Source organism: Neofelis nebulosa, chromosome 11, assembly GCF_028018385.1.
Source record: "Neofelis nebulosa isolate mNeoNeb1 chromosome 11, mNeoNeb1.pri, whole genome shotgun sequence".
Classification (NCBI taxonomy): Eukaryota; Metazoa; Chordata; class Mammalia; order Carnivora; family Felidae; genus Neofelis; species Neofelis nebulosa.
Window position 1 is genome coordinate 81,838,760 of NC_080792.1, and position 19,968 is coordinate 81,858,727.

Genomic DNA, 19,968 nt, shown 5'->3' on the forward strand with positions numbered 1-19,968 from the left:
AGAGACTGAGCGGGGGAGGGACAGAGAGAGAGGGAGACACAGAATCCAAAGCAGGCTCCAGGCTCTGAGCTGTCAGCACAGAGCCCAACGCAGGGCTCCAGGGCTCGAACGTACAAATCATAAGATCATGACCTGAGCCGAAGTAGGACGCTTCGCTGCTTAACCAACTGAACCACCAGGTGCCCCTAAAGTTTATTTATTTATGTTGAGAGAGAGAGAAAGAGGGAGAGCAGGGGAAGGGCAGAGAGAGAAGGAGACACAAAATCCCAAGCAGGCTCTGTGCTACCAGCACAGAGCCTGAGGATGTGAGGCTCAGACTCACGAACCATGAGATCATGACCTGAGCCGGAATCAGGAGTCCAGTGCTCAATCGACTGAGCCACCCAGGTGCCCCAGGAACAGGTACTTTTTTTTTTTTTTTTTTTAGGAACGGGTATTTTAAATGAGAATAAAATTGTGTCCAGCAATTGTGGGTAATTCCGAAGGGGCCCTAGAACCCCTTTCCTGGTCCTGAGGCCAATCTGGATTTCTAGATTCCTTCCTGCCTTGAAATGCGAACTCTGGGTCCAGTTAACTCAGACCAGCTGACGCCCCACAGCCAACACTCCCCCAGCTTGGCTATCTCGGCACTGCCCAAGAGTGCTTTGGAAACGCAGATTCCAGGTACTGCTCCCGAGTGCCAACAGAGTGTAACGGGCATCTGGATCTTCAACTAGGAGGGGGGTCCCTTTCCTTCTTTCCGCAGCTCTGGCTGGTTGCAGGACACTGCCCCCTCCCCCCACCCCAGGGCTGTGACTCTCACTTTGGACCTGTGATCGAGAGGAATGGGCAGTGCCCTCCCCAGTGCCCTGTGAAGCTGCTGTAGGTGGGCCCATCTAGGTCTTTATGAGCACCTACACTGTCACAGAGCCTGGCATCCAGGACATACACCAAGTACGTGCTGAACATTGACGGCCACATCACCAAGCACTGTGGAGCGCAATGGCCCGGCCTTGAGACCTAGAAGATGCTGACTTTGAATTTCTGCCCTGGCTGTGTGACCTTTCTGAGAATCGGTTCCTCCCTTGTAAAATGGACGTGATTTCCACAGCAACTGCCTTGTGCTTCGTCCCATGCCAGGCCCTTCTGATAGACCTGTCATTGGCTGTCATCTCCCCATTTTAACTAGAAGGAATCAGGGTCAAACAGGTGGCAGGACTAGCCCAGGTCATCCAGGCTGACCACAGCATCCAATTCCTTAAACCAATTTAAGGCAAAACTTCTCCCAGGAGGCTCAGGGACCACCCTCATTACATTCTCTCTGGCATTTTGGAAATGCAGCCTCCCGGGCCTGCCTCAGTCCGAATGGTGGGGGAAGGGGGAGTCCCCTGCCCCTCAAGTTTGAGAACACCATCCCCCACCCCGGGCTCCTGGGCTGTGTTACTAGGATGGGCCGCTCTGGCCTGGCGTTTGTCCGCTTCATCAAGGTGCTGGGGGAGGGGCCAAGGACTTTTCCTGGAACAAAGCCAAGCCAAGCACCCGGTGCGCATTTAAGTGGGATTACTATTATTATGTTACCTTCACTGCTGTTCGCCATCGAGCTAGTTAACCCTGGCTGTGTTTCTTCACCGTCCCAGGTGAGTTTCCCTCCTGAGATCTGGGAGGGTGTGGTGGAAGCGGGGTGGGGGTGAACACGGAACCTCCCAGGGGGCTGCTCCCGCCCACCTACACCCCAACTCTGTTCACACCTGCCTCTTTCCAAAGCCGGCGGCGCTGCGGAGGTGGTGCCGAGCCGCGAGGAGCCCGGCCGCTGCGTGGGGGACGGGGGAACCTTAGCCGGTGGGCTCCTAGGCCCTGCACCCCCTTCCACCCCTCCCCACCGTTTCTTGCCGGGGGCAGGGCGCTCGCCCTCCTCCCCGCGGCGCTCGAAGCCGGCGCGCGCTAGGACCGCGGCGCGCCGCCCTCCGCCGCTATAAGAGGCCGCGCTCGCGCCCCACGCGGAACCCGCGGCTCAGACCCGTCCCCGGCGTCCCGACCCGCGCTGGACCCGAGGCCGGACCCAACGCGGCGCAGCCGACGCCAGCCCGGGGCCTGCGAGGGACGCGCGCCCCGGGGTCCCCGCCGCGGGCACCATGGGCGCTGCCCACTCCGCGTCCGAGGAGGTGCGGGAGCTCGTGGGCAAGACCGGCTGTGAGTATCCGCGGGGACGCGGGCGGGGACCGGCGGCCGGCCGGCCGGCCGGCTGGCGCGGGGCTCCCAGCCCACTGCCGCCCGGCCGGCTCCGCGCCGCCGCGCTGTGTGACCTTGGGCCGGCAGCTGGCCCTCTCTGCGCCTCAGTCTCCCCCTCCTGCAAATGGGTCCCCGCCGGCCACTTTGCAGGCTGCGGCGAGGAGCTCCGCGGCGATGCTGAGTAAGTGCCGCGGCCGCTCAGCCTCGGCGCCCTCGGGGTTGGCAGGGAGCCCCCGGGGCCTGGGGACTGCGGACCCGGGAGGGAGCAGGGCTGGGCGGGCGTCCCGGCCGGGAGGGTTGAGCGCCCGGGCCGCCCAGCCGGTGTGCGCGCTCCGCACCTGAAAGTCGTTCGGGTTCGCGAGGCGCAGGGGCCGGAAAGTTTTGAAGTCGACGGGACCTGGGTGGCAGCCGGGCGTTCTCCGGCCGTGTGACCTCGGGCGGGTGAGCGCCTCCCCCTGCGCCTTTGTCCTCCCGTCTGTAAAGTGGGTTCAGGAGGGCCCACCTCCCCGCGTAGCTGGCAGAGCCCGGGGAGCACTGGGCTGGAGCCCGGCGACCTTCCTCAAGCTCGCCCGGGCTCCTGGGACCCGCAGAGGCTGCGCGCCCTGCATCCGGCCCGAGGCTGGGCGCACGGAGCGGTCTGGCCGCGGGGGGCCCCCCCGAGCTGACCGCAGGGAGGTGACGGCGGAAGCGTTCCTCCGCCCCAGTCCAGCCCAGCTGGGAACTTGACCCTGGGCTCTGACCTCGGGGTGCCGGATTCTGCCACCCGCCGTGAAGGGGGGCGTAGACTGAAGACCGAGGGAGGCCGGGTCCCCAGCGCGAGGGGGCGCGCTGGACAGGGCGATGTGAATCCTGCCGACACCGCTTTCTGGCTGTGTGACCTTGGGCTAGTCACTTCCTCTCTCTGTTTCCTTCTCTCTAGAACGAGAGTTCTGCTAGTACCTGCTAGATGCCCAAGATATGGGAGCTGCAGTGTTATTTCAAGGAAAGAGCTGGCACCTGCTTTGAATTTTGTGCAGTCAGCCAGGTCCATAATTGGTCACCTGGGTGGGGGTGGAGGTGACCCAGCCACTTGTGCCCAGGCTGAAAGGCGACCCCTGCTGATCCTAATCTGAACAGCTCTTTCCAGGAGAATTGGGTGAAAATTACAGAAAACACCTTAATGACTGGTCTGGGGAGGGTGTGTGTGTGTGTGTACACGCATGCGTGCATACACACATTCACACACCACGTACATACATGTGTATATCTTCCCGTGGACAAATACAAGAGTATTTGCGACTGGAGGGGGGAAAAGTGTGCAGTATATATAATATGGAACACTTTTTGGTTTAAAAATAATGGGCGCCTGGGTGGCTCACTTGGTTGAGCGGCCGACTTCCGCTCAGGTCGTGATCTCGCGGTCTGTGAGTTCGAGCCCCGCGTCAGGCTCTGTGCTGACAGCTCAGAGCCTGGAGCCTGCTTCCGATTCTGTGTCTCCCTCTCTCTCTGACCCTCCCCCATTCATGCTCTGTCTCTCTCTGTCTCAAAAATAAAAAAACATTAAAAAAAAAATAAGAACCTATGTTTATAATCACTTTGTTTACATCAAGGACTCTGGAAGGATCCACAAGGAAGAATAATGAATACTTGGAGGTTTGGCGGGAGGGATGAAGGGAGAGGGAGCTTTTCATTATAGTTTTTAAAAATATTTTCATTTTTGAACAACGTATGAATATTTTACTTCAAAGAGTTTTAAGTCCAGTTCAACCCGAAGGCTAACATGAGAGAGGAGGTAGGATTCCCCTCTTTGTTGGGTTTCCCCGGTTAGCTGCACACTCTCTTGCTGCCTTGTGTCTGGACTGGTTGAAATCAGGGTTCCCTGGAGCTGGGATTTCTGCCAGAAGGGTGGGCTGGCCACCAGCCTCCATCACTCAGGCAGCCCCCACACAGGCGGTTGCGGGGGATTCCATCTGTTGGTGAGTTTGACAGGTGATGGCACTGCAGAGCATGATGGGAGTCTTGTCAGTTTCCTGGGTCCCTAACGTATGGGGGAGGGGGTGGGGGGAGAAGACTGATGCTGAGTGTTCCCCCTGTAGCTTTCCTACAAATGGCTGATGTGGCTTCCCTTCTTGTGGCCCCATGATTCTAGTTTTGTACCCCAAAGGGAGAAGAGAGATGGGGGGGGGGTCAGGAAAGGGGTTCTGAAGTCAGAAAGGAGAATGAATGCCTTCAGTTCTCTGAACTTTCAGCAGGTGGAAAGTTCCACCTAGTTCTCTGATAGGGGCTGGTACAGTCTGGTGCTTTTACCCGTTCAGTGAGTATTTGTTGACCAGGGACTTGGAGATTTAGAGGCTGATGTCCCTGAGGGGAGTTACACGGTGGCATGAGAGTCCGAGGAAGGGCAAGGGAACAATTCTTTAGAGAGGATCAGGAGGGCTTCTCTGCAGAGGCAAAAATGGAACAGAAACCTAAATAGGAAGGAACCAGCTACGTGCAGGTCAGCAAAAAGTACATTTTGGGCAGAGGGAACAGTCAGTGCAAGGGCCCTGTGGCGGGAAGACATTGAGGACAATAAATGAGAATTGTGTGAGGGGAGGGTGCAGCCATAGTGAGGGCTCAGTTTATGGGAGGAGCCTGATTTAAAGGGGTCTTGCTAGGTGTGTGGCTTTGGGTGAGTGTTTGGTACTATTGGCCGTGTTTTAGACCCATTTGTCCCCATCACTCTGAACCACGGCTAAGAGTTAAAGCTTGGTCCTACTTCTTCCCAGCTGCGTGACCTTAAACAAGTCCTTGTACCTCTGAGCGTCAGTGTCCCCGTCTGGATTCTGGGGCGGTTACATGGATTCAGTGACATGATGTATATATGTATGTCAAGGGCTTGGCTTGGCATGGGAAGGTCAGCTCCCAGGATCCTGCTCCCACAAGAATCCGTGGGAAGCATTCAGCCTAAAGGCCCAGTCAGCCAAGGAACGGGCTGTGCCCACAACGTCGCTGGGCTCCCCGGCCTCTTTGAGGACCAAGATGGTCCCTAATTTGAAGGGTCAGCCTGGCCCCTCTCTGAGGACTCCATCTGGAACTGATGAGCACGAGATGGTGACAGTGGGCATGATTCCTTGAGCACCGGGCTCTGTGCTGAACCCTCTGCGCGCATTCTGGTGGAATCTTCATAATAACCCTCCATGGAAGATGGCCATGTGGCCATTTTACGGATAAGGAAACTGAGGCTTGGAGGGGTGAAGCCTCCAAAGTGGCAGCCCCAGGGGTCATAAGTGGAGGAGCAGGGGCTCAGAGGATCCCTAAGCCCATTTCCTCCGACACTGTGCTTTCACTGTGTTGAGTTGCCTCTCTGATGTCTAGGAACGCAGAAGGGATAGGAACAGGTTGCTCGTCTCTTTTTCTCACCTCCGGGCCGTGGTGCAAGCCATTCCCTCTGCCTGGAGCACTCTTCCCTCGACTGTGCATAATTTGGCGTTTATGTAAGGAGATGCTTCTGTAACCAGCAGCCAGGTTAATATGGCAAACGCTTCCCCTCAGGCCTCTTTGCAAACCCCTTCGTCGTGGTTCAGGGCTCTGTGGCGCCCTTCCAGAAGCCGCCCTGGTTACTCTCCATCCAGCCTTTGAGGGTTAATGTGCATCCTCGAGATGGCCAAGCCCCCCTCGTCCCCTCCCGTTATAGCACACATCACACCCCGGTGGAACTGTCAGCTCTGTCACCAGCCACCCCCTCGAAGCTTGGCGCTTCTCGACTGCAGGAGACGTGATGTCTTTCTCATTCACCTTTGTGTGTGTGCGCGTGGTCCTCGGGCCACCAGCCGCTCGTGTTGGAGGGGCGGAGACCCCGGGGATTTTACAACCCAAAGGGTGTTGCCCGGGAGCGACCCCCGGTGCCACCCCACTGGCCGGCCTCCGCCACGCCCGCCCGGCACCGTGAGATCCAGTCTGTGGGCTTCAGCGCTGAGCCAGCCCCGCCAAAAATAGGCCTGAGCGCAAGCTCGCCCACACAGGGCATCTCTGGGTTCCACGCCCACCTCCCCTTGCCTGCGAGAGTCTCCTTGATTGATTTAAAACCTAAAAAAAGTCATCCAACCATCTCTTCTGAGCCGAGAAGGCTGACTACCTAGATTGTTAAAATTCACATTAAACCCTGAGCTGGCCTTTCTCCTTCCACAGCGGGATCAGTCCCGAGGTGTGACGGGGGGCCCCCTGACGGGAAGAGAGGCCCCTTGGGAATCACTCACCGAAGGTGTCCGTCCGCTCCCCTTCACCACCTTGAGCAGGCGTGGCCCCTTCCTGCCACCCGCCTCCCTCCCCCCCACCCCCCCAATCTGGTCTGCTCCTGAGGCTGCAAAGGAAATAATAAATGAAGAATTCTGGGAAAGGTGGAGGGTCTATTTTTTCCTTCAGGCTCCCAAACAGCTCCACAGGCCTATCTATGTACATGCCAAGAAGCTGCCAGAAGGACGAAGGAAAAACAACGTCCCGGATCTAGAGTTAGACCTCGTCACGGTGACCGTGAGTGTGCACCAGGCGCCTGTCATCTGCCGAACCGAGCCGTGCGGTTTGCGTGCACAGCTGCTCTCCGGCCCCCCGCTCCGGCCCCCCCTCCCCCCAGGTACACCGTAGATTCCCGTTGAGGCCCTGGAAGCTTCGGGGAGCGGGCCCCTTGCCCGAGGCCACAGGCTACTGAGAAGTCGAGCCGGGGTTGGGTTTCTGGTCTGCTCCCCAGACCTCTTCACCAGGGACGGAGGCTTGTGTGGCCCACACGGGCGGGTGTGGGTGGCACTGCGTTTTCCACTGGCCTCTGGGCGCCGGGCACTACTCTGAGGTCATAAAGTCCTCGAGCGGCCCCAGACCACAGCCTCGGCCTATTTGCCGTGCGTTATGTTCCCTCTGGATGGCCAGGCGGACCGGACCCCTTCCCGGCCCTCCAGGAGCTCCGGGCCTTTGAGGGGTGCAGGCGCCCTGGCCGGTACCACTGAGTTCCTCCGGTCATCCGCCGAGGCCTGTGAAGTCAAACGACCGATAGCACCTACCCAGCCCCCTTTCTGTTTCCCGCGGGTGGATTATGGCTTTTGCCCTGGGCTCCGGGGTCACTCTGTAAGCCCCACGAAATAGGGTGCACTGCTGTGCCTGTGGGGCTCTGGCGGGGTGGGGTTGGGACCAGACCCCCAGCGCTCATCAGACTCATGTAAATCCTAAATCCTCCCGTAATAAGAAAATAATTAAAAACATTTTTTTAGGACAAGACGAAAAGTGGCCTCTGGGCAAGGAGGAATAAGCACGTCTGTGGGGCCTGGGGAGGATCTGTCACCACAGGCTGAGCTCTCGGGGTGGGCTGGGGCCTGTGGTCTGGTGGTGATGTGGGCACAGTGGTCCCGGCCCTCGGGGACCCTCCAGAGCTTGGTAAGGTGGGCAGTATCCAGATTCTTCCACCCCTGCTCATCCCGGGGTGCTTGCGGCGTGGAAATGTGCAGGCTGCTTCTGGAAGCCTTTAAAAGGGCCGGGTGGGAAATGCACTTAATTCGTAAGCACCTCTGCCCTCTGGCCCAGCACTGCTAATACTTTGTACTCCGGCTGGGCCGGACGGTAGCATATGTTGCCAATTTACAGATGAGGAAACGGAGGCTCAGACACCCGAAGGGACTGCTCAAGATCACTTAAATGCTGAGTGTGGAACCCAAATTCGAAGCTGACTCTCCCACGTGACCTAAGCCCCACACAAGCTGGACAGAGACCAAGGATCTTGTATGTCTGGGAGAGGCAACGCCATTACACCGTGACCTCGTTGACCGAGTCCCCCATGCTCGTTTACTAAGTTGGCAGAGGGAGAATTGGACCTTGAGGCAGACAGGCTTGGTTTTGTGCTATGAACTGTGGGCTGTCCCCAGGGAGGACAAGCTCGGTTGGGGGGCATCATGAGGGGGAATTGGGGGCTCTGAGAGCGAGAGCTGGAATGTGCTGCCCTCTCCGCTCCCTGGGGTCTTACTGGGTGGCTCACCTCTGTTTCAGAGGAAGAATCTGTATTTTCCCTGCAGGAAAGTAATTGGCAAGCAGTCTGCTCAAGACTTCCTATAGCTCTGCGAATTAGGAGTAACCAGATCCCTTATGCGTCTTTCTTTCTCACCCCACCCCCAGCCCCATTCTGGCAGGATCTCTTTTTGTGAGTTAATGGCCCCCGGAATGCAGCATGGACTGTCACCAGTGCCCAAACATGCCGCAGGACCCAATCATCCAGACGGAATACCTCGAGTGTCGTGTCGATAAGGTGCTTTTTACTCTCGCAGAGCCCTCCGGTATCTGCTATCTCAAGTGGCAGGAACATGGTGTTTTTGGCTCAGAGCTGCCCACTGCTTTGGGGAGATAGGGCGAGGGGCCCTCTCGTACCCACGTTGGTGGGACCAGGCGAGGGGATGGAGAGGAGGCGGCGTCTGGGCCCGTGAGCCTCCCTGCCCCCCGTTCCAACTTTATTATTAATTCATAAAGCCGGAAGGTCGAGTGGGTGATTTGCGCCGGTGGTGGCAGCCACCTTAAGCGCGAGGACAAAAAGGCCCTTTGTTGTTCCAGCAGTGTGACCTTTGCGGATGGGCAAGCTGTCAGAAGTGGGTCTTGGGCTCTTGGCGCGGCTCCCTAGGAGGCGAGAAGGCACATTCAGGTCTCGGGGATCAGGTGCCTCTGGGAGGACGGGCAGGCGGCCAGCAGGAGACCTCACTACCAGCGTGGCTGAGTCCTAGACCGTGATGGGGGGAGAAGGTGGCCACGGCCAAGGACTTTGTGGGCTGAGGTTAGAAGGGGGGTTCCCTTCCTTCCTCCTGAGTGTTCATGCTGGGGTCCCAGTGGTCAAAGAGCCCTCAAGTGAGCACTTAGCAGTTAGGCCCAACACACCTGATGTTCCCGGGGGTTCTCTTGTCTTGTCCTCACCTGCATCCCCCAAGACTGCAGCCGGGCTCCCACACAGGCACATGCTGGCCTCCCCGGACCTTGGCCCATAGCAGCAGATAGATGCGGCTTTGAACTGTGGCACCGCCTTTCCCTGTCTGGGCGAGTAACTTTGCTTCCACGTCTTGGTTTTCTCATCTGTCAGATGGGCACGTGTTGCAGGGCTATTGGGAGGATTAAATGAGAATTTTAGCAAAGCCCTTGACACATCCGTAAATGTTCAGTAGCTGTTGGCAAGTACTAATTCCATTAGAAACCACTCGGAGGCAGGGGTGCCTGGGTGGCTCGGTCAGTTGAGCGTCCGACTTCAGCTCAGGTCGTGATCTTGCGGTCTGTGGTTTCGAGCCCCGCGTCGGGCTCTGTGCCGACAGCTCGGAGCCTGGAGCCTGTTTCAGATTCTGTGTCTCCCTGTCTCTCTCTTTTCCTCCCCTGATCACACACTCTCTCTCTCTCTCAAAAATAAATAAACATTAAGGGGCGCCTGGGTGGCTCAGTCGGTTAAGCGTCCGACTTTGGCTCAGGTCATGATCTCACCGTCTGTGAGTTCGAGCCCCGCGTCGGGCTCTGTGCTGACAGCTCAGAGCCTGGAGCCTGTTTCAGATTCTGTGTCTCCCTCTCTCTCTGACCCTCCCCCGTTCATGCTCTGTCTCTCTCTGTCTCAAAAATAAATAAACGTTAAAAAAAAATTTTTTTTTAAATTAAAAATAAATAAATAACAAAAAAAAGGAACCATTCAGGGGCTGGCTGTGTTCCTCCCTTTTTAAAATTTCATTTCATTTTTCATTTTGTGGAGAGTGGGGGAGCGGGGCAGAGGCAGAGAGAGAATCTTCAGGCTCCATGCTCAGTGTGGAGCCCGATACGGGCTTCATCCCACGACCCTGGGATGGTGACCTGAGCCCAGATCGAGAGTTGGATGCTTAACCGACAGAACCACCCAGGCGCCCCATACAATTTTTCCCTTTTAGGGCATTCTGTAACTTTGCTAATTCATTTCATTTTTTGACATGGCCGCCGTATGACACAAGTGACGTTAGTCTTTGTCTTTCCCTATACTGATGATCAGGGACCTTAACACGCCTTAATTTGCATCACTCTGTGGTACTTTTTCTGTTTTTGAAAGCCACTCATTGGTTTGATTATTCCTATATGCAGACCCTATTAATTCTTGGAACAGTTTTCCCCCACAGATCTCATTTTCTTATATGTTCCACCTTTCCATAGGTTTTTCAGTGAGTCTCTGAGTCAGCAGCTGTCTGAAAGTGACTAGATTTTTGCCAGGATCCTCCTGGGATCACTGGCTGGCTGTATCTTCTCTCAGTACTTTGGTTTTGGTCCCTTGTTGCTGTTGAGAAGTCAGCTCTTTGGTCTGATTCTTTTGTGTGAAATCTGCTTTTGTACCTCTGAGATTTTTGGGGTTTTGTTTTTGTTTTTAACTGCACTTTGTCTAGGTGGATTTGTTTTATTTGTCCTGCTTGAGAATGGTTTATGCTCTTTTATTCTGAAGAAGGCTTAGGTCTTACAGTATGAAAAATGTTCTCTCCCCGACCCTTCTCTTTATTTTCTTCTTCAGTAATTCCTATTAGAAATACATTGGACCGGGGTGCCTGGGTGGCTCAGTCAGTTAAGCGTCTCGCTTTGGGTCAGGTCATGATCTCACCGTCTGTGAGTTCGAGCCCCGCGTCGGGCTCTGTGCTGACAGCTTGGAGCCTGCTTCAGATTCTGTGTCTCCCCCTCTCTCTGACCCTCCCCTGCTCATGCTCTGTCTCTCTCTGTCTCAAAAATAAATAAACATTAAAAAAAATTAAAAAAACAGAAATATGTTGGACCATGTCATTCTGTCCTGAATGCCTCTTTACTCCTCTCTGATACTTTCTATCGTTTTACTGCTTTTTGCTGTATTTGGAGTCTTTTTCTTAGGTCTCTCTTCCACTTCACTAATTCTCTCTTTAGCTATTAAAATCTTGCTGCCCCAGGGTGCCTGGGTGGCTCAGTCGGTTGGGCATCCAACTTCGGCTCAGGTCATGATCTTACCATCAGTGAGTTCAAGCCCCACATCGGGCTCTGTGCTGACAGCTCGGAGCCTGGAGCCTGCTTCGGATTCTGTGTCTCCCTCTCTCTCTGCCCCTCCCCCGCTTGTGCTCTGTCTCTCTCAAAAATAAACATTAAATTTTATTTTATTTTATTTTTTTTTTAATTTTTTTTTTTCAACGTTTTTAAAATTTATTTTTGGGACAGAGAGAGACAGAGCATGAACGGGGGAGGGGCAGAGAGAGAGGGAGACACAGAATCGGAAACAGGCTCCAGGCTCCGAGCCATCAGCCCAGAGCCTGACGCGGGGCTCGAACTCACGGACCGCAAGATTGTGACCTGGCTGAAGTCGGACGCTTAACCGACTGCGCCACCCAGGCGCCCCAACATTAAATTTTAAATCTTGCTGCCCCTTAAGTTTTCAAGTTCCAATGACTTTTAAAAAAAAAACACGGGTCACCTGGGTAGCCCAGTCAGTTAAACGACTGACTCTTGATTTCAGCTCAGGTCCTGATCTCATGGTTGTGAGGTCAGGCCCACATTAGGCTCTGCACTGACCATGTGGAGCCTGCTTGGGATTTTCTCTCTTCCTGTCTGTCTGTGTCTCTCTCTCTCTCTCTCTCTCTCTCTGCCCTTCCCCTGCTCCTGTGTGTGCACGCTATGTCTCAAAAAAACTTAAAACATTTTTTTTTTACAAGTTCTATATGGTTTTCAAACTCACTGCTTTTGTCATAGTGTTCTTTCATTATTTGTAAAAATTTAACGCTTACTACATGGTTTCTTCTGTTTCACCCTCTTGTGGTGCCATTCCTTGTTAAAATTAAAGAAAAAATTTAAGTAAACTCTACCCCCAACGTGGGGCTCAAACTTACAACCCCAAGATCAAGAGTTAGGTGCTCTACCGACTGAGCCAGCCAGGCATGCCCCCCCTCCCGATTTTTAAAAAAAATTTTTTAAAATGTTTATTTATGTTTGAGAGACCGAGAGAGACAGAGTGTGAGCAGGTAAGGGGCAGAGAGAGGGAGACACAGAATCTGAAGCTCCAAGGCTCCAGGCTCCAAACTGTCAGCACAGAGCCCGATGTGGGGCTTGAACTGACGAACTGTGAGATCACGACCCGAGCGAAGTCGGATGTTTAACCAATTGAGCCACCCAGGCGCCCCCCGATTTTTTTTATTGAAAAAAATTTCTTGAAGTATAATTGACATACAATGTTAGTAAGTGATCTAGTGATTTGCCAATTCTGGACATTACTCAGTGCTCAGCACAGTAAGTGTGGTCACCGTTTATCACCATACGGTGTCATGACGATAGTATTGTCTCTATTCCGCACGCCTACCTTTCATCTCTGTGACCGAAAGTTTGTGAGCCTTAATCCCTTTCACCCATTCCTCCACCCACACCTTCTCTCTGGCAACTACCAGCTCCTTGTATTCAAGAGTCTGTTTTGTTTTCTAGATACTACATAGCAGTGAAATCCTATGGTATTTGTCTCCGACTTATTTCACTTCGCATAATTCCCTCTAGGTCCATCCTGGATCTTGTATTGTCGGATCTTGTCGTCGGCGACACTTGGGTGCTTCCGTATTTTGGCCATTGTAAATAGTGCTGCAATCAACATAGGGGTGCGTGTGTTTTCAAATTCGTTTCCATTTTCTTTGGGTAGAATACCCAGGAGTGGAATTACTGGCTCGTGTGATTTTTTTTTTTTTTTTTTTTTTTTTTTTTGAGGAAACTTCATGCTGTTTTCCACGGCTGTTATGCCAATTTACATTCTTACCGGCAGTGCTCGAGAGTCCCTTTTCTCCACACCCTCACCACCACTCATTTGTTTTTTTGATATTAACCATTCTCACTGGTGTGAGGTGATCTCTCATTGTGGTTTAAATTTGCGTTTCCCTGAGGAATGATATTAAACATCTTTTCATGTCTGATGGCCATCACTTTTCTTATATATCTTCTTAATGTTTATTTTGGAGATAGGGAGAGTACGAGTGGGGAAGGGGCAGAGAGAGGAGGGGTTAGAAGATCTTAGATGGGCTCCACGCTGAGAGCTGAGTCCGACACAGGGCTCAAACTCATGAACCTTGAGACCATGACCTGAGCCAAAGTCAGACACTGAACTGACTGAACCACCCAGGCTCCCCTGGCCATCTTTTCTCTTTGCGAAAAAAAGGTCTATTCAGGTCCTCTGCTTGTTTTTTAAATAGAATTGTTCGGCGTTGGGGGGGGAGGGGGTTGGTGTTAAATTGTATGAGTTCTTTATATACCTTGGATATTAACCTCTTATTGCACGTGCCATTTGCAAATATCTTCTCCCATTTGGTAGGTTGCCTTTTGGTTTTGTTGATGGCTTCTTTTGCTATGCAAAAGCTTTTTAGTTTAGTTTAGTGGTCCCATTTGTTTCTAAGCTTGATGTCCGAGAGATTATTGCCCGTGTTTTCTCTCGGGGCTTTTATAGTTTCAGGTCTCGTATTTAGGTCTTTAACCCATTTTGAGTTTGTTTTTTTGGGTATGGTGTGAGGAAGTAGTCCAGTTCTTTTTTTTTTTTTTTTTTTTTTTTTTTTTGCACGTAGCTGTCCGAGTTTTCCCAACACTGCTTATTGGAAAGACTGTTTCTTCCCCATTGTGTATTCTCGCCTCCTTTGTCATAGATTAATTGACCACAGGAGCATAAGTTTATTTCTGGGCCCTTGTTCCTGTTGCAGTGACGTAGGTGTCTATTTTTTTTTGCCAGTATTCTACTGTTTTGAGTATTAGAGCTTTGTAGTAGGTTTTGAAATCTGGAACCTGTAAGTCCATCTTTCTCAAGATTGCTTTTGCTATTTCGGGTCTTTCATGGTTCCATACAAATTTTAGGCTGATTTGTTGTAGTTCCGTGAAAAATGCTTTTTGCTGTTTTGATAGGCATTGCTTTGAATCTATAGATTACTTTGGGTAGTAGAGACATTGAACAATATTCTGCCAATCCATGAAGATGGTATATCTTCCTATCTGTGTCCTCTTGAATTTCATTTATCAGCATCTTATGGTATATTCACAGTATATGTCTTTCCTTCCTTGGTTAAGTTTATTCTTTTTGGTGCAGTTATAAATGGGGTTGTTTTCTTAATTTCTTTATCTGCCACTTCATTATTAGTGTATAGAATTGCAACAGATTTCTGTATATTCTGTATCCTACAACTTTACTGGAATTCATTTTGTTTCATGTCTGACTGCTGCAGCTAGGAGGACTTCCTATGTTGAAGAAAAGTGGTGAGAGAGGACAACCCTGTCTTGTTCCTGATCTTAGAGTAAAAGTTCTCAGTTTTTCACCATTGAGTATGATGTTAGCTGTGAGTTTTTCGACTATGGACTTTGTTACGTTCAGGTATGTTCTCTCTAAATCCCCTTAAGAGTTTTAATCCTGAATGGATATCTTGTCAAATGCTTTTTCTGCATCTTTTGTTATGATCATAAGGCTTTTATCTTTTCTCTTGTTAGTGTGATGTATCACTTTGATTGATTTGCAAATATTGAAACACCCTTGCATCCCTGGAATAAATCCCACCAGATCATGATGTTATTAACACATTTAAAACAAAAAGGGTGCCCTTCCTTTTGTTAATTGTGTCTGCTGATGGTCCCTTACGGTGATTCATTTGCTTGCGTGGTTTGATTTTTGATTATGAGCTCATGTTCGACTGGGCTGCCTCCCCTGGTTTTCACATCCTCTTGGAACTATCTTCAGCACCCGATTTATGCTGAGGCCAAAACAAGTGGAGAAGGGCTTATCTAAAGTACCTCTCCTGGGGCGCCTGGGTGGCTCAGTCGGTTAAGCGGCCGACTTCGGCTCAGGTCATGATCTCACAGTCCGTGAGTTCGAGCCCCGCATCGGGCTCTGTGCTGACAGCTCAGAGCCTGGAGCCTGTTTCAGATTCTGTGTCTCCCTCTCTCTCTCTGACCCTCCCCCGTTCATGCTCTGTCTCTCTCTGTCTCAAAAATAAATAAACGTTAAAAAAAAAAAAAAAAAAAGTACCTCTCCCATGAGGGTCCCTCACAGTGCTTTTCATTTATTTCTAGTACCTTAGAGATGTCACTGGTCTAGAAACACTTTTTGCATTGATTCCTCAATTTGGCTTTCCTGCACCACACGGGTTTGGATCTTGCACCTGTGCATGGCACAGACTTGGCATCTTGGTACATCACAGGCCTGCCCCCTTGCTCCTGCATCCGGTCACCTCCTTAGCCAAGTCCACTTCCTTGCTGATTGTCGGAGACAGTAGGGAATACTTTTTCTAGCCCATCTTCCATGGGGAAGCAGCCTTTTATGCTTCAGCTTCTGATAGGAGTCTCCCTTCTAGCCTCCATAGAACCATGGCCACTTCTGTCACTCAGTGGGCTGGAAGCTTCCTACCCTTAGCTGTTAGAGCCTGTAACCATTCTCACAGCCCTGGGCCACCTCAGCAGCATCTCATACTCCCACCCTGTTGGGTGTGACGTCCCTCCTTGCTTCTGGCCTTGAGAGTTTCCCTTGCTTTTGAGCTTAGTGGTGTATGTGAGGTTTTTCCTATTTTATCCAGTGCTTCAGGGATCTGTGCTGGGATGGAGGGTCTGTGTTAGTTCCACGTAGCAGGAACTGGAGTTCTTTACCTAATAAGCCTTCCTGCTTTCGGTGAGCCTGTCTCCGCTTGATTTGGCCTCCATCTAATTCTGGAGTTGAAGATAGTTCTGGAAGGATGTGGGAAGCCATTTGTTTCCTTGGATGTTCTGAAAGACGCCCACTCTTCAAATCTCTGCTGGTTCACTCACATCTCCCCCCACCTGCCTTCCCCGTCTTTAGTCTTCTTATTACAACGGAGACCTCTTTGTTTCTTTAGTGACATAAATGATATGGTTCCTTGTCCTCCTCATCCTCAACTTTGGGCACAGAGCAGCTCCTGCCTCTGAGTAAATGCTACCACATGGCAGTTATTGCTGGGATCAGGCAAATGGCAAAGCGCACAGCAGTAGGAAGGTGAGCACAGATGAGCAAAGCCCAGGCTGTGTGCTTCCGAGAGTGGTGCTCACCCACTCTGACCGGGTGCCAAGGTTCCTCATCGCTCGTGGGAAAAGGATAGTTTCCAAAGTCAAGCCCCTTCATTCTGTCTCAGCTTTTGCTATGGAAGATTCATTCTGCGAGGAAAGATACCCACAGAGATCCTTAGGAGACCCTCCATACTTGAGACTAAAATAAAAGCCATCCCCGTGTTGGCCGGGGCCTGGGGCAGCCCCTCCCAGGAGTCCCTTGGCTCGTAACTTAGAGACTGAGTTGAAGTTGGCATGAAAAGTGTTCGAAGGTGCTGGATAAAAGCCAGTAGCGGACCTCCTTGTTCCTACTTCTGCTTTGGAGACTAGAATTGGCTTTGATAATTTCCTTCTCAAGGCCGAGTGCGTCTTTGTGGGTTTTTTTTTTTTTTTTAAGTTTGCTTATTTTTGAGAGCACGCTCATGAGTGCAGGGGGAGGCTAGTGGGCAGAGAGAGGGGGAGAGAGCATCCCAAGTGGGCTTCGTGCTGCCAGCGCAGAGCCCGATTTGGTGCTCGAACTCATGAACTGCGGGATCATGACCTGAGCTGAGATCACGAGTTGGGACGCTTACCCAACTGAGCCACCCAGGCGCCCTGCATCGCTGGTTTATTTACAAATCCCGGCGGTGAGGCGTGGTCCCTGATGGGTCCACACTGAGCGTGTGGCGCAGGGGAAGGACGGAAGCAGGGCGTCCGTGAAGCCACACGAAGCATCTTCTGTACGATGGGCTGGTCCCTTTCCAGGCTGTGGAGGCCTCCATCCACTCTTACCCCTCCTCCCCCCACCTCCCTCCCGAGGCCCAGGATTAGTCATTGCTTTGGCTGTAGCCCCAGGCAGCGTGCAGTTGCCTCTTCCCTCCCCTGTGAGTGAGCTGGGAGACCTCGGAGGAGCAGAGTAGGTACCACAGGATTATTACTTTAAGGGCATCGTCATAGCTCTAGTGGCAACTCTGGTGTCTCAGTTCTTCCCGCTGGGCCCGGTGCACAATATATGTGATTTTCTTTATTTAAAATTAAAAAAAAAAATTGTTAATGTTTATTTATTTATTTTTTTAATGTTTATTTTTGAGAGAGACAGAGACAGAATGCGAGTGGGTGAGGGGCAGAGAGAGAGGGAGGCACAGAATCCGAAGCCGGCTCCGGGCTCCGAGCTGTCAGCACAGAGCCCCATGTGGGGCTTGAACTCACGAACCCCGAGATCACGAACCGAGCCGAAGTCGGATGCCCAACCCACGGAGCCACCAGGCGCCCCTGATTTTTTTTATTTAATTGGGGAAAGACTCACACAACCTAAAACTTCCCATAGTCACCATTTTTGAACCTACAGTTCGCTGGCTTAGTTAAGCACATCCACGGTGTTGTGCGGCCATCAGTTCCAGGGCATCCTCACCGCACCCCCCCCCCCCAAAAAAAGAAACTTCGTGCCCATTAGCTGCCCCTGAAATTCCCCCCGCGCACAGCCCGTGGCAACCACAAATCTGCTTTCTGAACCCGTGGACTCGCCTTTTTGGATGCTCCATGTAAATGGTAGGCTACAGAGGTGGCCTTGGGTGCTTGGCATCCTGTTTTCAAGGTCGTCTGTGCTGCAGCAGGTGTCCGTGCTTCCTTCCTTTCTGTGGTGGGATGATGTCGGGCTGCGCAGAGCTACCCCGTTTGGTTCATCTGTCGACCACTTGATGCACGCTTGGGTGTCCCTACCCTCCGGGGATCGCGCATGGCGTGTCTGCGACTCTGATTGTTTTCCGGGGCGTGGACAGCTTCAGGAGGGTGGTGCTCTTGTGATCTCTGTATTCCGGGGGAGGCGGGGACAGTTTAGTGGGACGGGAAGCTGGGGACCGAGCCAGCAGCTCTTGGCAGAGATGTTGTTAGCTCACCTTTCTGTCTGGCCTGGCTCACCTCTGTATTTGGGGACTTTGGCTGGTGCTTGGGTTCAGTCCTGGCCGGTCTGTGAGGACATGGCAAGCAGGAGAGCTTTGGGGGCCCTGGAAGCCACCGAGACCTTCCCAGAGATGCCACTTGGAGTCCTGGGGCCTGCATCCAGGGCGGCACGGCTGGGGAGATGGGGAGGCAGGGTGGCTCCTGCAGAGCCCCTGGAGAGATCAGGTGCATAATGTCAGCCGCCCTTGTCCTTGCAACTGCGTTTTGAGACCCCCACCCCCACCCCTGGACGGCTACACCTGCCGAGCCCTCAGTGGGTTCCCTGCATCCTGTCCTTTGCATCCACCCTGCATACTGTCACCAGGCACTTGCGATCTTGTCCCTTCCCTTAGCATCCTATCTAAACTCCGGGTGAGGTCTGAATGCTTGAGTTCAGCATTGAACTCAATGCTTGGCAGTGCTTGACTGCCACTACTTACCTCCTCTCTCCGCTGTCCTCAGCCTGCCTTCTGCCCGGGCTGAAGAACCCGGGGCTTCCTGAGCTCTGCCCTCCCTGGCCTGGCCCTCAGCCTTCAGGATCCCACAGGGCATCAGCTCCCTATGGGTGCTCCTTGGCAAGCTGACACCACGTTTCTTACCCTGGGCCCCAGGGAGGTGACGTGCGTTTCCAGTAGATAAGGACTCTGCTTGTGTCTGTGCCCCCAGCATCTACCGGGTGCCCCAGTAAATGTCTCTTAGTGAACAGCATCCCTCAGAGGGAGTCAGGTCTCCCCACACCCCTGGGAGCCAGCGTGGATTGGGAAGGACCAAGTGCTATTTTAGGTGTCCTTTGCCACCAGACTCGGGCCCCTGGAGATACAGGCTCAAGTGATCCTGGCCACCCCATAGTGGGCGTGGTGAAGGCTGATGCTCGATCTCCTCCAGAGTCAGATGAGGGAGGCTGGGCCTCGTGAGGGATTTCATGCCCCTCTTCTGGGTCTCCTGCCTCCACCCGGGCTCCTGCCTCCACCTCCTTGAGGGTTGTCTCTGACCTCCTGGTCTACGCGACCCTCCTCCTGCCCGGTGACCCCTTGCTCAGCACAGCGAGGCTGTAAGGTGGCTCCCACAGCCCGACAGGGGAGGCCAGGACCAGGCAGAAACCCCGTGTCCGCATCACTCCACATTCCTCTCGACCCCGAACCCTGGCAACCCCTTAATCTACTTTCTGTGGCGAGATTTGCCTACTCTGGACGTTTCACATACATGGACTCCTACGATACGTGGCTGCGTCCGGCTTCTCTCCTTGGCGTTATGTATTCAGGGTTCATGGATGTCGGAGCACGTGTCCACGCTTCATTCCACTTGTGACCGAATCCTATGCCACTGTATGGACACACCACATTTTGTTTATAGTTTCATCTGTCGTTGGACGTTTGCGTTGTTCCCTCTAGGCTATTGTGAACAGTGCCGCTGTGAACGCTCGTTTATGGGTTTGTGTGTGGACGTGGTTTTCATGTATCTCGGGTACGTATTTGGGAGGAAGATTTCTGGATTACGTAGTGAATCTAATTTATTGAGGATCCATGGAATTGTGTCCCACGGTGGCTGCACCGTGTGACATTCCCGTCAGCAGCGCACGAGGATGTCAGTTTCTCCACAGTCTCACCAGTGCTTGCTACTGTAGGTTTTATTTTTCATCCTAGCCATCAAAGTTGAAATTGAAGATTATACAAGGCATCTCTGATAATTACAGAAAAGTTAAGGGACCGATCAGCAAAGATAAGGGACAAGAGGAAGAGAGGGAGGTCCTGTAAACCTGTAAACCTGCTTCCTGTAAACCTGGAAGCAATGTGCTATTTTGTTCATCCTTTTCTATTTTTTCCTGTGCACACAACTATATCATTACAGACTTTC

At 52.6% G+C, this 19,968-nt stretch overlaps 1 protein-coding gene across 5 annotated transcripts in view; it reads left to right on the forward strand.

Moving 5' to 3' along the window:
* Positions 1 to 1,837: 1,837 nt before the first annotated feature.
* The window catches only part of TESC (tescalcin), a 59,464-nt gene continuing 41,333 nt past the window's right edge, over positions 1,838 to 19,968 (forward strand). Inside the window, exon 1 of one of the 5 annotated variants that reach the window (XM_058691163.1) lies at positions 1,838 to 2,169. In XM_058691163.1, coding sequence (XP_058547146.1) covers positions 2,112 to 2,169 — 58 coding nt within the window. In that variant the 5' untranslated portion in view covers positions 1,838 to 2,111. The remainder of the gene's footprint in view (positions 2,170 to 19,968) is intronic. The other 4 variants (XM_058691162.1, XM_058691161.1, XM_058691165.1 and 1 more) reach the window with 4 other exon arrangements.